This window comes from Drosophila arizonae, chromosome 4 (genome assembly GCF_054131065.1).
Source record: "Drosophila arizonae isolate 15081-1271.41 chromosome 4, UAZ_ARI_1.0, whole genome shotgun sequence".
NCBI classification, from domain to species: domain Eukaryota; kingdom Metazoa; phylum Arthropoda; class Insecta; order Diptera; family Drosophilidae; genus Drosophila; species Drosophila arizonae.
This window is the reverse complement of record NC_142924.1, coordinates 8,109,578-8,126,477: the sequence shown is the minus strand read 5'-3', so window position 1 is coordinate 8,126,477 and position 16,900 is coordinate 8,109,578. Positions and strand designations below refer to the sequence as shown.

At 42.5% G+C, this 16,900-nt stretch overlaps 2 protein-coding genes across 2 annotated transcripts; one reads left to right on the top strand and one right to left on the bottom strand.

Annotated features, from left to right (window-relative positions):
- Window positions 1–8,694: 8,694 nt before the first annotated feature.
- Prat2 (Phosphoribosylamidotransferase 2) lies at window positions 8,695–11,856 on the top strand. Its single transcript, XM_018008785.2, has 3 exons — window positions 8,695–8,955; window positions 9,030–9,202; window positions 10,153–11,856. Exons 1-3 carry the CDS (start codon window positions 8,925–8,927, stop codon window positions 11,578–11,580), a joined length of 1,632 nt encoding a protein of 543 aa, XP_017864274.1. The 5' UTR covers window positions 8,695–8,924; the 3' UTR covers window positions 11,581–11,856.
- Window positions 11,857–15,906: 4,050 nt separating this feature from the next.
- LOC149269065 (uncharacterized) lies at window positions 15,907–16,652 on the bottom strand. The gene has a single exon (XM_089467501.1). It carries the CDS (start codon window positions 16,466–16,468, stop codon window positions 16,076–16,078), a length of 393 nt encoding a protein of 130 aa, XP_089323627.1. The 5' UTR covers window positions 16,469–16,652; the 3' UTR covers window positions 15,907–16,075.
- Window positions 16,653–16,900: the final 248 nt, after the last annotated feature.

Sequence of the window (16,900 nt, the reverse complement as noted above, 5' to 3'; positions counted from 1 at the left end):
GGGCGTCAGCCAACTGACTTAAGACGCCATTTTTATATTATAACTGTTGTCGCGACTCGTATGAGCTGGCTCTGCTGCTGATGCGGACTCCGTGTGTCCATGTTGCGAATTGAGCGTGGCGAATGCCTTAATGGCGACGTCGCGACACTTGAGTGCAGCCAAGTGCTGAGCGTTGAGTGCGCCCATAAGGACAAGACAGCCAGGCTGCCAGGCAGCCATGCAGCCAAGCAGACACCCTCGCAGCATTGCTGCAGTGGAGCGAGCACCAGCTCCAGAGCTGTAGCTTTGGCTTTGGCTTTGATTTGATTTCTCTGTGATTTGCTAATGAAATCACGTAGAGCCACGCCCGCGCGCTTATCTATATTTAAATTTTAATTGCAATTGGTTTATCATATATATGGTTTATCATATATATCTTTTATCTGCCACTTTTTATAGCACACATCAATCATAATCGATCAGCTGCTGCGGATTTGCCCGCTGATTGTGCCTGGCGTTTGCAATGTGGTTTCCTGCTCTGAGCCAAATACAAATCCCGACGTGATGATAAATGCGTTTCTAAATGCATTCTAATGCCGCTGGGCCCGTTGCCTGATGCCTGATGGCTTCATCGCCTCGTTCGTGATGTGTGTGCCAAAAACGTAGCCCCAAAAAGCAAGCTACGCTTATTTTTTTTATATATTCCATTCCTCACGCAGTTGCTAAGCATATCAAATGGATATATCACACTACTGTGTGTGTGTGCGTGTGTGTGTGTGTGTTGATGTGTGTCTGCCGCAGAGACATTCTTTGTCCGCCCGAAGAGCACTCAACAGCAACAGCAGCAGCAGCAACAACTACAACTACAACAACAAAATTATTTGCATTTCAAACTTTTGTTGATGACATTTTTCATGAAAATTTTAATGTTTTTCTTTCGTTTTTTATTTATTTTTTTTCTGTTCTCTTTTGCTAAGCTACCTGTGCCGGAACATTCGCATTTGGGATATTAATATATGCAGACCCCTGGCTTTTAACACCTGTCTGTCTCAGGTGGATGTGGCAGCTGCAGAAATGGGCCGGGTCTGAGGGGCTGGACGCTTGTCGCTGGGCCGCAAAACTTTCTCATATGAGATGCGTTTCGTAATGAAAGTTGGAGATGGCAAAGCACAGACTGGCAATGGAGTGTGTGTTAGGCATACACACACACACACACACTTTCAATATTCATGTGTCACACGTGTGTGCGTGTGTGTGCAGGCCGTGCAACTTTTTTAACATTTATATGAATATAATTTAGAATAAATTTTGTGAAATTCCAAGCCTGATTCGCATGTAAAAGCTGCACACAACAAATACATAAAAATTCCATTAAAAACGTGACGTCAGACAGCGCTGGCTAATGGCCAATGTCCGGATGAAGAGATGCGTATTAAAAACCTTAGTCAAATGTCGGCTCGCGTTTCTATATTAACTAGCCGAGTCAGCGGAGTTGGAGTCGGGAGCGGAAGTTTCCTTTTGGGGCAGCGCATGCGGCGTTGTCCATGGCTAAATGGTGCTTGGTCCTTGGTCCTTGGTCCTTGTCACAATTATTGTATAAATTAACGTCACAAACAAATGTTACAAAAGCCGCCAATGAAGTGGAATGATGCGACGAGCGCTAAACTCTAAACCAACCCCGGCTCCCTGGCTCTGCCCCTGCTGCTGGCACTACCCCTACTGCTGGCCCTACCCCTGGCCAAGTCGAGGACATTTGACAGGCTGACATCCCTGCGTTTAGCCGCAAATGTGCCTAATTTTTCGTTGTTATCCTTTGTGTTGGCTTCTTCTAATAATGCGTAAAATTTAATGCGCCTCTGCGAGTCCTTGAGCCGAGTCCTTGCTAGCAGCACGGCAGCTCAAATCGCGACAAGTGATTTTCAGATTTACGACTATCCGAGAGCGTGAGCGGGAGAGAGAGGGGAGTAGGTGGATAGCGCGCTTTGTCCTGCGTCCTTTTTGTTGTGCTAATGTGTGGCGTTTTTATGGCTTGAAGCAAATTTGATTTATTGCCAAAACTTAAGCGTCGACTTGTTTGCCAAGTTGTAAAACTTTGCACAGCACTGCGAGTTCATCTTATAATTGATGCGATTTGCGGTTCATAAAGTGCAATTGTCTGTAAACCCTCGAGTGGCACTCGCAATGGCTTAAGCATATGCGAGATTTTTTAGTGCTTTCCGTTTTTAGTTTCTCTTCAGATTTCGCACGAAGATAAACGAGTCACTAAATTTAGATAGCCCTCTTGGTCGGAGTGTGAGAGTCATCAATTAAGTTGGAGTTACTAAATAACAATCATATATGTATTTCTAAGAAGATCATGAAGATTAAAAAAAAAGATTTGGATCTGGCAGTAAAATGTTTTGGAAAAGTAAATTTTTATACAGTTTGCTTTTATTCTTCAAGAGTTGGAACTGAGCTGCTGTCTTATAGTAGAGATCCAGTTTTATATGAAAGTGACAATAGAAATTATAATTATAATAAAGATTTAATTATGTATGCCTAAGTCTTCATATCTCTGCCAATACATTGTAACACCTAGTTAGCTATCAAAGCTTTCAATTTAATGGCTTGATTTATGTTTGAATCAGTTAACTATACCATTGACCTTGTTCTGCTCTATATACATATATACTATGTATGTTGACGAGTGTAGAAGAAACGCGACTTTTTCTCAGCTCATTCCCATGCCAGACGAGCGCCTGCAAATCGCCCTCATTAGCTGACCCAAAGTGTCCCAAACTATGCAATTTACATGCAGAGAAGGCCGCGTCCGTTAAGTGCCATAGATACGAGCATTGCCCAAAACCCAATAGAGCATGCAATATACACATATACATCTGTATATGTGTGTATCTAGCACCACGAACTGAGGCAGGGGCGAGCCACAGAGCACACATGGAACACATGGAAGGTAGGCAACCAAATGCAGAGCGAATTATGTTGTTGTTGCCGTTGGGAGGTAGTAAGTGGATAGAGCAGATCGTTGCGGGCGATACATAAAATTTGAATGCGTTTTGCATACATTAACCCACTGTTGCCAGCAGTGCTCGTCCTAGCCACACAGCGAGAGGTGGTGAGAGGGGGAGCGAGAGGGAGACTCGCTGCGCGTTAACGGTCAAGCGAAATACCTTTATTAAATTTTATGATTATTGGCTGCAATTGAGCAGCCTTCCTGTCTTCCTGGGAATGTGTCGCAGCGTTCCCTTCGATTGTCGGAATTGAAATTGTATGCAGAGAGTGGGCAGAAATTCTCACGCGTAACTGGAGCAGTTGGTGGCTGAGCGTGGAGACGAGTCGCTTACAATTTGTGTTCGTAATTCAATTTACGTTTCTGAAATTTTAATTAACTTGCGAACGAGTTTCACTGGGTGTCTCTCGGTCTCTGTCTTGGTCTCTGTGTTGTTCTCAGTCGCGCAGCTTGTCGTTACACATGTAGACATGGCCGCAGTTCCCCTTCTGCAGCCTCATCCTCTCCCTCGCCCTTTCTCTGTCACACTTTGTTTGTATATCAATTACCAGCTGCTTAATGTGCCACAATTTGAAAGCCATTAAGATTATGTGTTTCGAAAGGTTTTCGGGCACGTTCTCTCCCTCCCTCTCTCTCCCCCTCTCTCTCTCTCTCTCTGACTTTGTTGTTTTTTGGACTGACACACATCAATCAGTTTTGGGCTACGATCTGTTGTCTGGCTGTCTAGGGGCCCTCGCTCATTAGCTATGCGGCCTGGCGCTTCAACAACAATTGCTGTGCTAGTTCGTAAAGATCCAGATCCAGATCCAGATGCAGATACATCTCGGCCTCGTGGACAGCTGCTACCTTTAGCGGGGCTTGTACGGTTATTGGGGAAATTAATTAGAGCTCGACGTTTGGTGGGCGCATGGGCGTCTGGGCTTCTGGGCGTGCCGGCCCACGCATCGCTGGACAAATTGAAGGCAAAGCAAATGCCACCTAAATACGCGTTTCGAAGCCAACTTAAAAGTTGAGCGCAGCAGCAGGACGTCAGGCCAGGCTGCTGATTGTTCCTGTTGTTGTTGTTGTTGTTGCTGCTTCGTTATGCAAATGTTGCCAGAAAATAAAACAAAAATATAAGAAGCGCGCGCTTAAATGAAAATTGTGAACGACGTCTCTCTCTCTCTATATAAAATACTACATAGTGTGTATATGCAAATTGTATATAAAGAATGGCCGAAAGACAAACGCAAACACAAACAACAAGGCGAGCAAACAGTGAACAATAATTTAGGAAAACGCTGGCAGGGCAAAGGAAAAGTCAGCCAAACCGTAAGAGAAAAGCGTTTTTATTTTTGTTTTTTTGCCGCGGAATAAATAATAAACGTAAACGAATTAAAAACGTTGCCAAACGAACTGTCCTTCAATTGAGGGGGGACGCTGCCGAAAGAGGAGGAGCAGGAGGAGGGCGTGGCAGCAAGGAACTGCCCTTTCAATATTGAGCCATTGAAGCCATCAAAGTTCTTCGACTTGGCGAACTGGTTTTGTTTACTTGGCCACAGACAAAGTTTATGCGCTTTTCAATTAGTTTTAATTGAAATTCCCATCGATTGAGCCAGAGACACGACCCAGGCCAAGACTCAGCCAAGACTCGCCAAAAACAAACGTGAAAAGTAAATTTTGATTTTTTGGCGTAATTAAAACTTTTATTCGCTGCAATTGTAATTGCGATTCCGTTGGATGACTAAGCAAAGAAAGTGAAAAGGCGAATTTTCAAATGAATTTATTTTTGTTATTATAATATTATAGCTATACCATATTATGGCTAGCCCATTTATCAAGCGTCTAATTAATAGCTATTAAATATATAATTTAGCTAGCGCTTGATTTTGAGCTTCTAATTTCATAGAAATTAAATTATAAAAAATTTAAATGTCATTTGCTGAGAAATTTTTGCTGCATTGCACTGATAAAAATAATATTTGGGAGTAGTCGATTGGAAAATACCCTTTATGTGTTGTAATTTATATATGTGTAAGCTTTAAAAGCATTATAGAGATGCTAAAGTGGATTATTATAAATTTAACTTTAATTATGATTAAATGTTAAAGTTAGTGCAGTAGGTAGAATAACTTATAGACTGACGACCAAGCAGTTATCATCCTTCTAGAGCAGACGTAAAAGCTCACACACATATCTAAATACGTCTACCTTTTGGGAAAGTAATGTATCCTGGTTTCATATTTTATTTCCGTATCTCTTGAATTCAACTATGACTCATTGGCTTTACTGCTTGGAATGTTATCATAAAAAAAGAGACTTTTTTAGACTTACTTTTCCTTTATATTATTTAAAATCTTATCCCCACTTTATTTTTCTCTTTCCTCTCAATGTGGAGAGTAAAAGTAATTTGATTACATGTTGAGTATATGCACACCTACATTTATCTGTGTTTCTAGTCTGGTCATTTACCAAATTGCATTGCATTATCAATCTTTAAATATATACATTGAAACGAGCATGCAACTGATATATACAGGGTATTTCGAAATATCAAGTCATTCATTATTTTTATGTGTTCTCTGTTCGACTGGGCGTCGGCTTTATCGCCCGCTGCTGCTGCTCTGATAACGCGGGAGAGTTCACATGATCTCTGTAGGTCTCCCAGGCTGGGGTCTACCTTTGGCAGTCCGCTGTTGGACAGCGTCGTCTGTCGGCTGTCGGCGAACGGGTGTGCCATTTCCTAATGAAGTTATTCTCATGCAGCGACCGCACTGCGATGCCCGCTATCTGGCAGAGCTATTGCCAATATCTATTGGCAAGTGGAGAAACAATAACGGCAAGTGCCCCTTCGACTTGCATTAGAGTAACATTTTATTCAATTGCGGCCACACAAAAACAAATAAAAACTCTTTGTTTTTTGTCTTTACTCTTTTCAGTTTCTATTTTATTTTATTTTATTTTTTGGCCACTTTGGGCACATAAAATAAAATCAAATGATGCGTTGAAAGCGGCGCAGTCCAGCAGCTACAATAGAAGGCCGAGGGATGTCAGAGTCATGTGTGGTTGGCTGAGTGGCCGCCCGGGGGTGTGGCACTTTTTGGTTGAATAGACAACGCAGATGCCAACAGCCAGTGGCCAGTGGCCAGTGGCCAGGACAAGGCAAGTGCCTTCATGTGGTTATTTTCGAGCAGTCGCCGTTTGTCCATTTGATGATTTTTGCGTCACCGTTGCTCGAAATCATTCCGAGCGCAAGCAACTGGAAACTGTATAAAAATAATGAAAAGCACAAAAAAAAAAAGAAGCTGTTCGCAGAGAGCAAAAAGAAAAAAAAAAGAAAAAAAAAGAAACGCAACGCACCAACTTGAAATAAATGGTCAAAAGAAATAAACAGTCCCATAAAGAATAATCATTCAGAATTCTGCTGAATTATGCATGAGCCAAGGCTGTGGCACTGCCGGCTCGAGGGGCAGCGCGGGGCGGGGCAGAGGGCAGCAACTGGACGCCACGCTCACAACGCGGGGGGCTCACATATGCGAAGCATCCACACAATCCACACGACCTCCTGCCCCTTTCACCCACCGCCTGCGATGCGGTTCATTTCGGTTTCGGTTTGTCTCTATGCCTGGGCTTGGGGTTTGGGTTTGGGTTTGGGTTTGGGTTTGGCAGCATCATTTTCCCTCTTTATTATCTGTTTGTCTAGTTTTGTGTGCTGGATTTTTATCAGGCTTCTAAGCAGTTAGTTGAGAGTTAAGGAGGGAGTCGCCATCGCCCGCTGCCTCAGCCTCAGCCTCAGCCACTTGCCAGAAGTCAGCAGCATTCGCATAATTTTCGATAAAGCTTTTCGCCAAATGAAATTCAAGTGGTTACACATTCGATGCCAAAGCACCACCCAGCCCAACCACCATGTTCGGATGCCCATTTTTCTTCACTGGTCACTGGACACTGGTCACTGGGTTTCGCTTTTCCTCGTCATTTTGGTCATTTTCATTTGCACATTATGCGGCATCTTATTAACTAAGTATGTTTGCTTGCTTGGCGCTTTGTTTGTTTCTTTATGGTCAGATGTGCGCGCGAGTGCGTGTGTGTGTGTGTGTCTCTTTTGGTAATAAAAGAAGAGAAGGTAATGCGTGCTTCAAATAACTCTCACTAATAGCATGCACAGCACACGAAATGCTCTGTCTAGACCTCGCAGTGCTAATCTTACGCAATACTGCTCGTAAATATCATCACATTTTGTCTGGTCTGCTCTGGGTGCTCTACATATTAGCATGCTGATACCTATGCCTGTTTACGGTAATCTATATATACACACTGGCCCACCTAATCAGATCGGCAACCTCAACAGCTCACTTAGGTTAGTCCAGGAATCAGTTAAACTGATCGATCGATCAGTCTGACAAGTTAGCCAGGCAACCACATAAACAACTTGTTTATAAATAATTTCATGTATAATATATGCATGTATATAAGAGCGTGCGCGTGCTAATTATAGATGGCGATAAGTCGCATTTACTACAGTTACAGTTACTGCAGGTTTACCTGAATATATTTAATAGTTATATGAGTTTTATGAGTTTAAGCTTTATAGACTATTTAAGAGCTATACTGTAATAAAACGATCGTTAACTACCAATTGAATTATAAAACTGATATTTCCATTTTAAATGAGTTTTTGAATGGAAAGATATTGTTAGTATATCAACTGATCGATAAATTTGCATGATCTGTTATCGAAAGCAGGTAGATCTATTTAGATTGACTGACCGATTTCATTTTATGATCTCTCATCGGTGAATTTTTTTTTAAATATACAGACAGTTTTAAAATTTTTTTTTGTTAATTAAAAATGAAAGATCGATTTATATCAAGTTATCGATAAGCAATTCTAAATTAAGATAGCTTATGTATATTAAAGTAATTTTGCATATATTCAACATTCTTTCAGTTAGAGTATTTCAATTTCGTAATATTCTTGCAGAACTTTTCAGAGATTTTTCTCTGTTGGTTTTGTTTACAGCTCTGCGATCGTGCGATCGACTCCGCTTGGCCACTTATCGATCGAGCTGCTTGGGGGGTCTGTGTATTATTAACTCTTCTGATAATGCAGCCCAATTATTGCAAAAGGAAAATAATAACAAATCTGGAATCTGAAATCTTTAATCTGTTATTGTTTACGCTTCTAAGTCAACCAAAATGCGTCATTGCACGCATTTTCCAATGCGCCGCTTGGTGATAAGGCGGTAAGCCGCAACAAAGCTGTGATAAGCGGCGCTGCATGAGGCAAGATCGCTGTGGAAAATTATCTGGCAGCGTGAGTCAAGGTAACCGAATGCTGCAATCAATACAATCGATTGTACAATTTCAAATTCCATTAGCCTGGCCCCAAGATCAATGAGAAGTTGATCGAGTTAGCCGCTCAACATAATTTTGTGGCATGGAATGCGAGCATTGTTTGTTTTATCTGTGATTTGTTTATTTTTGTTGCTGTTGCCGTTGTTGTTGTACATTCGCAGTGCTATTGAAAACAATATCAAGTGATCTGCTGCGGTTGGGAACCTTTTGCGAAAATGCAAGCGACGCAGTTATCAGCATCAGCTACATGATGTACACATGCCATATACACTTACGATTATGTATATGTATGTATGTATACGCTGATGCATATGTATATGTATATAGCTGATCAGTGCTTCTGATTTTCGAAGCTTTAATATACCGCGCTTGTAACTTGAACACTCATAATTCCACTGGCATTCATTCAATGCAGACGTGAATAGTAGAACTCGAAGGAAACGGATCTCGTGCCAAGTGTTAAGTGTCTCAATTTGTACATAGGAAACGATCGACAAGCCAGTTGGAGTGCACTGATCGATCACACACACACACACACACACACACACACACAAATAAACACACGATTCGAGAAGAAATCAATATACAAAATAAAAATCTGACTATGGCTGAAAGTGAATGTGGAAATGTTTGTGGTAAGCATCACAGGCAGAGAATGTGCGCTCAGTCGAGGATCAGCTGTAGTAACATGCAAATCTTTATTCAACAGATGCTCAGTCATGTTGCAGCCGGGAGCGAGAAGTCGTTGCCAGCAGTGCAGCCGTAAAAGTATTTCCCAATAAGATCTACAAATCGGAGCAGCCCAAGGGAGACCATGTGACGGGCATGACCTGCGAGTGTGGAGTGTTTGGTGCCATTGCCTGCGGCGAATATCCTACACAGGTGATTAAATAATATTGTTATGAGAGTGAGACTTGGAATATATATGTAAATATATATATACATATATAGAATTCTGTGAGGATCCTTTAGTCTAGATAAGAAGTAAATTTTAGTTTAAACTGTTGAGCGCTGATGGACAATTCCTTCCTTGCATACAGATCTCTTCTCACTTATACGAATATATAGTTTTTGTTTCAGATTAAAACTTATCCTAGATTATTCACTTAGTTTTAGTAGGATAAATCATATCAAACAGTTTCTCACATGGGTCAAATAGAATGGAATATATTTCTTCTCCCTCTGACAGCATTTGAATCGATCGCAAATTTATTGCACGCTCTATAAATTTTATAAATTATCTCATGGTTTATATACGTACGCATATATATACTCTAGCAGATTTAGCTTTGTTTCACTGAAGCTCACTCGCTTATGAATTTCTTAGCATTTATTGAGAAACCATTGGTAAATCTTTGATTTAGATTCAAAAACTCATTGATCACGTGATTGCGTCGATCACTTTTGCCAGCTGGGTGGCATTGGAGCAGAGCTCCTCTAGTGTAAACTGATCGCAAGTAGGTCATGAAACAGCTCGTTCAGCCCCCCGTTTCTCAGTCGAGGGGGCCAGGCCCAGGCCAGTGCCAGCGCCAGCGACGATGACGATGACGTCAATGCAAGGCAGCGCAGCTCAAAGCTGAGCGCAGCATTGCGGTTGTAATTGCTTGAAATCAGTTATAGTATTGATGTCGTCGTCGTCGTCGTCGTTGTTGTTGTTGCTTGTAATGAAATGGAAAATAACAGGAAAATATGTGTGCACTATCAGAGAATCAGAGAATCAGAGAGCGCGTTATCGGTCGTCAGCTTGTCAGCTGTTGCCATGGCATTGGAAGCATTCGAAACATTCGTTTGCCACGAATATTATTGATGTGTGAATCTGGATTTGCTTGCAGCTGGACATTGCACAGATGATCTGCCTGGGCCTGGTGGCGCTGCAGCATCGCGGCCAGGAGTCGGCGGGCATTGCCACCAGCCTGGGCAAGAGCTCCAAGAACTTCAACGTGCACAAGGGCATGGGCATGATCAACAACATCTTCAACGACGAGGCCATACGCAAGCTGAAGGGCAACCTGGGCATCGGGCACACCCGCTACTCCACTGCCGCGGCCTCCGAGGTGGTCAACTGCCAGCCCTTCGTTGTTCACACGGCACACGGCGCCCTGGCCATTGCCCACAATGGAGAGCTGGTCAACTGCGAGTCGCTGCGCCGCGAGGTGCTCGAGCGGGGCGTGGGCCTCTCGACGCACAGCGACAGCGAGCTGATCGCCCAGTCACTGTGCTGTGCGCCCGAGGATGTGTCGGAGCACGATGGGCCCAATTGGCCGGCGCGCATACGCCACTTCATGACGCTGGCGCCACTCTCCTACTCCCTGGTGGTCATGCACAAGGACAAGATATACGCCGTGCGGGACTCGTATGGCAATCGGCCGCTCTGCCTGGGCAAGATCGTGGCCTTCGATGCCGGCCACGCGAACATTGAGGATCAGCTGGCCGAGGGCTGGGTGGTGAGCAGCGAGAGCTGCGGCTTCCTCTCCATCGGCGCTCGCTACGTGCGCGAGGTGGAGCCGGGCGAGATCATCGAGCTGTCCCGCAATGGCTATCGCACCGTGGACATTGTGGAGCGACCGGACTACAAGCGCATGGCCTTCTGCATCTTCGAGTACGTCTACTTCGCGCGCAGCGACTCCATGTTCGAGGGTCAGATGGTCTACTCGGCGCGGCTGCAGTGCGGCCGGCAGCTGGCGCGCGAATCGCCGCTGGATGCGGATCTGGTGAGCTCTGTGCCGGAGTCGGGCACGGCGGCGGCACACGGCTACGCCCGTGAGTCGGGGCTGCCCTTTGGCGAGGTGCTCTGTAAGAATCGCTATGTGGGACGCACCTTCATTCAGCCCTCGAATCGCTTGCGTCAGCTGGGCGTGGCCAAGAAGTTCGGCGCCCTCGCCCAAAACGTGGAGGGCAAGCGCATCGTCCTCATCGACGACTCCATTGTGCGTGGCAACACGATTGGCCCCATCATCAAGCTGCTGCGCGACGCGGGCGCCATCGAGGTGCACATTCGCATCGCCAGCCCCCCGCTGCAGTATCCCTGCTACATGGGCATCAACATACCCACGCGCGAGGAGCTCATTGCCAACAAGCTGAACGCCACGCAGCTGGCGAAACACGTGGGCGCCGACAGCCTGGCCTACCTCAGCGTCGAGGGCCTGATCAAGGCGGTGCAGATGAACAAGACGCACGTGAATCCGCTCAAGTCGGGCTACTGCACGGCCTGCCTCACGGGCGAGTACCCTGGCGGCCTGCCCGAGGAGCTCAGCTGGTAGCCACTTGGCCTTGCCGTAGTTATTTAGCCTTAGCTTAGCGTCTAGCTCATCATCAACTCAACTCAATGCTCATCACGAAGGCAGCTCTACGAGCACCGTTCAAACACACAATTATAATTTCTTATGCCTAAGTTTTCCAATCTCTCGCTTGTAACAAATTTAAATTATCTCATTAACCTAGAAATGAAATACAAACATAAACATTAAAATAAAATATATATTTGATATAAAGCTTTGATAAAAAATATATAAATAAATATATAAATTATAAATAAATTTGAATGAATTTTAAGAAAATCTTTGTTAAGCTATTGGTCTGTTCTAGAAACTAGTATCTAGTAAACTAGATAAAGATAGCTCCGATCTTCTCTTCCTTTGCGAGTCAATTCTATTAAGATTGTGCTTCTGCCTTATATGGGCTCTGACAACTCAGGTCCGCTGCGCTTAAAAGTATGCAACATATTCTAAATGCAAATTCGCATAGAGAGTGTAGCCCATTGGGGATTTGGGGGCTGCTGCTCTGCTCTGCTCTGCCTGCATGTCACATGATAATTTCAGAAACTGTCTAATGCCATAACTTCAATTCATTTCAATTTATATTTCGAAAGTTTGTTTGCCAAGCGGGCAACGCGGTCTCCACTCTCTGTGCCGTTCCTCTTCCGGTTATAGCCGCATATCATACAATATGGTAATCGCATTTTTTTCAACTTTTCTTCAGCTATATATATGTATGCGTGTATATATATATCTATCTCTCTCTCGCTTAGTCACATTGTGGGCGTTGCAGTGTCTAAAGCGGGGCGTTTAGGGCGTTTAATCCTGCGGAAGATGTCCTTGCGGTTATATGGGGGTTTCTTGCCTCTCTCTCACACTCTCTCTCTCTCTCTCTGTTCCTTCTCTTTTTTTTTTTTTTTTTTGATATGACGCGCGGGGCACTGAAGTCAACAATGTCATCATTATTCTTGAATATTGTGTTGTATTTTCGCAAACAATTTCGCTAAGCTGCGCTGTGTGGAGCAGGGCGTAGGGGGAGGGGGAGGGAGAGTGGTTGCTTTTAGCGCAGTGGGCTGGGGCGCTCTGGTAATGACACAAAGAAGAAAATAATATGCGCTGTCATTGTAGCTCGCTTGATTAATTCTTCTGTAGGGTATTTAAGGGCTCAGCTATGTTTGATTCACGCAAAAAATGAATCAATTGTGATGTGGCATATATAGATATTAGAGATAGTTTCTTAGAAATGCATTAGCTTTGGAATACTGTGGAAAATTAACATAATATTAGAGATAGTTTATTGGAAATGGACTTGCAATAATATGGAAAATTAACATAATATAAATCATAGAAATGTATATCATTTGGATTTCTTTATATTCTAGATATACGTTTCTTTCTTTGGATATTCTTTAACTTCTGTGTTTTTATAGCTCTTTGTAGCGCATTGCCTCAGTTGTTATAGCTGACTCTTTAGTGTTGTCACATACCCACACACACCCACACATATACACACACAAGTGGCTACAAAAGGCAACGACTCTGGCAACATTGAAAACAGACGTTGGCACTTCTCTGACACAATCGCCGGTTGCCGCTACAAGGATATGAAACAGGAACAAAAAAAACCAAGAGCAACGCTGCTTGCTTATGTGCGCAGTCGATCACAAACACAAACATCCGCACACACACACATATTCGCGCACACAATGTTGGGGCGTTGACAACTAAGCAGAGCCATATTGCCAGTGTTTCAAGCGCCTGGAACGCCTCTCGTCCTCTCGTCCTGCGCTGCCCCGCGCCGCGCCACAAAACATGCTTTAAATTTTTTAATAACGCCGGGCTACAAGAGCGCTGACGCCTGCGTCCGGAGCCAGATCCGGCTTCTGTTTCACTTGTGTGTGGGTCACCCTTACCCAGAGATATAGACCCACAGCCACAGCCACAGCCACATCTTCACCCACATCCACATCCACTCGGTGGCCCGCTGCCCGTTGTCGTCATTTGCACAGAAGTTATGTAAATTAATGTTTACTTAAGTTCTCCATGTTGTTTCTTCGGTTTTTTTCCTCTTGCTTCTTCTACCTTCTTGCACTTTCACAATGTTGCCTACTTCAAAAACAAAGGCACAGACACAGAGGGCGCCCGTAAGGGCGGGTGAGAGGGGGAGGACCGTGGTGGCTTTCTGGCTAATGGCAACGACAGCCGCTGAAGGTTAGCGCCAAAGACGTTTCGCTAGAAGAGAAGCGAAAAAAGAAGAAGAAATTGCAATAAATTTGCCAGTTGCTTCTGCAATTTAATAAAAAGCATTCAAAAGCCGAGCGAATGGGGGCAGCATATAAACAATCATGCCTATTATTGAGTCAAATGGCTGAGTAAATATTTCTAGTCTATGTGTGTGTGAGTGTGGCAGGTGGAAAATTATGGCAATGGCATGCAAATGAAATGGCAAGAAAAGCTGTTTTGCCATCATGTTGTTGATTATAATGAAGCCTCCGGCACATAAGCACGGCCATTAGCTGGTTCATTTCAGCACTTGAGGCTGAATTGTCGCTAAAATTTCATTTAAATATACCCCAAGGGGCTCTGTCCTGACGTCCGCCTGACACTTGACACGCATGCAACAAGTCAACGGACCAATAGACAAACAAAACACACCTAACATGACCCAACCATGTTCTCTCTGTGTTCGGTGTGTTCGGTGTGCTCTGTGTGTGGCAACACGCAAACGTGCCTGGCATGCCAAAGCCAAGTCGCAAACAACAAATCAAATGTGATTTTCTGGCCAATATATTTCGACCAGCAACGACGAAAGTTTACAGTCAGGACATCCTTTCGGTTCATTAGCAAATCAAACTTCCGTCTTTAGCTCAAGATATTCATGCGATCCCTGTGTGTCCGAAAAATGGCCAAATGTCCAAATGTCCAAATGGGCCCCATGCAACGCCAATAAACAAATGCTGCTCCTTGCCGGCGTGCCTCGGCCAAGGAATTTGCATTCCTGACCACAGGAGTCAAATACAAGACATTTCCTTGTTTGTTTTCAATTTGATTTAAAGACTTCTCTTGACCAGCCAAATGTGGTTCGAGCTGAAGATTATAGAAGTTACTACAAGAATTGCTTAATCTTGTCCAGTTGAGGCACTTGAGTAATTCAAATCGGGATTAAGAAATTCTTGAAATATAAAAATAATATGCACATCAAAAATACTGCAAAAATTGTGTAAAATATCTATAGTAAATACTTTAAAAATACTTTCTGAATTATAAACAATATTAGTAACCTAAATTCTACAGCAATTTTCTCACCAAGCAAAATATTTATATTTAATACATTTATACACATTTATATCTTGCAATATTCCATTACAAAAGTCATTCAAAATATATTTTGCTTTTATATTAAGTGATTAAAACAATATACTTCAAATATTCCTCAGCAAATTTACTATTTTAATTATGTTTTCTGAATTATTACCAATTCCAATTTATTAAGAAAAAAAGAGAAAAAAAATACAAATTTTTAGCTTATTCTATTCTCAACAATATTTATTTTTAGATCAAAATTCAAGTAAAGTATTGCTAATCTATATACAAATAATCTATAGCTCATTCTATCATATTATATATTATATATTCATTTATTTATATATAAACAATTTATTTTTTTGTTACTAGACGCAAAGTGATTTATATATTTTGCTTTCGACTCATATCAGATATAAATAATTACCGCAAATCAAGGTAAAATATGCATAAATAATTGTCATTTGATAGACTTGCATTAATTTGCTTAACAATTAAATGAAAATAATATACTAATTTAATTCACATTTTATAGCTATTTTTTTAGTTTAAGTATTGCGATTTTAATAAGTTGTCATTTTAATGAGCGAAATTCCCATTAAGCACATCATCCATATAATTTACAAAGCCTTGAGGCGCTTTGCATTGATTACGGCTCGCAATCAAATTAATATAATTAAAATAATAAATAAATCCCTCGACTGAAGCAAACAAAAAAATAACACCAAAACAAATGCAAAAATAAAAAATAAAATAAATAAAAAACATAAAATCAAAAAACCTAACCAACGGGAAACTGCGAAAAACAACAACAAACGCCATGTTAAAAAAAGCGAAAAATTAAAAAGTGCACAAACAATTTTCAGTTGAGCGGCCATGTAGAAATTTGCAATGCTGCCCAGACAACTGCGACGGCAGCAGCGACGTTGACGTCGACGTCGACTGCGATTGCGGATGTTGAATGTTTTTATGTATTGCTTCGTTGTTGTTGTTGTTGCTACTGCCTCTACTGTTGATGAACAATGCGCGTACACTGAGAGAAACGCATCAGCATTTATTGAATTTTCAAACAAAACTTGCAACTAATAAAACCAAAAATATTGAACAGTAACCCAAAAGAAATAAAAAAATAATGAAACAAATAATTATATCTGGGTGCTAACGTATAGCCACTCCCATACGCATATGGCTGATCCAACTATATCTCTTGATTGCCGGCGGTCATGCTATGATCGGCCATCACATTGCTCGAGGGCTGCAGGCGATGGATGTAGGTGGAGACGGGCGGACGACCGCGTGGCCAAAGGAGCACTGCGGCGCCCATGGGTTGATGTTCATCGATTCGTGGATAGCTTCGACAGGGGGCCGTGTCCACTTCGCGGCGGCAATTGGGGCAGACGTTGTTGCAGCTCAGCCAGCGCAGAATGCAGTTCTTGTGGAACAGGTGGCCGCAGGGCAGACGATGGACGATCAGCACCTCGTCCTCATCGTTGGCCATGTCGAAGCAGATGGTGCAGTTCGAGCTGCTGGGCAGTGGTTCGGTCATTTCTAACAGTCCATAACGACACAGAAACTCCTTGATCCTTAACATTGGTGATCACAGCGATGGGCCACACATCGGTTTGGCGTGAGTATAAATTCCTTAACTTTTCTAACAAATTTTCAAAGTAAATATAAATATATAAATGCTCTTGACTGACGTAATACTATAATATACACTAAAATGTTGCTCATTTTTTAAATATATGGAATACAAAAGTTTTTCATGGAAAGTGTGATGCTCATTTTTGTTGTTGTTATATTTCGAATTTCCTCTAATAGTTAGCGGAATTAACATATTGCATTTTGAATATTAAATCGATATCACGTGTATTGATAAATATCTTTATCGATAACTTGGTTTTATATATACAGAGTTCTTATGTTGAGTCAATATATTTCTCGTTCTTGTTGAGTTCATTTTCTTCACCCATAATTTCTCGCAGTGCAGCATTAACAACAAAATAATGAATTACACGCAATG

Excerpts from the sequence above, each read along its gene's own strand:
- Prat2 (XM_018008785.2), top strand. The coding sequence starts at position 8,925 with ATGGCTGAAAGTGAATGTGGAAATGTTTGTG. Across the intron at positions 8,956-9,029 it reads TGAATGTGGAAATGTTTGTG|ATGCTCAGTCATGTTGCAGC; the intron begins GTAAGCATCACA and ends TTTATTCAACAG. Across the intron at positions 9,203-10,152 it reads GCGGCGAATATCCTACACAG|CTGGACATTGCACAGATGAT; the intron begins GTGATTAAATAA and ends ATTTGCTTGCAG.
- LOC149269065 (XM_089467501.1), bottom strand. The coding sequence starts at position 16,468 with ATGTTAAGGATCAAGGAGTTTCTGTGTCGTTATGGACTGTTAGAAATG.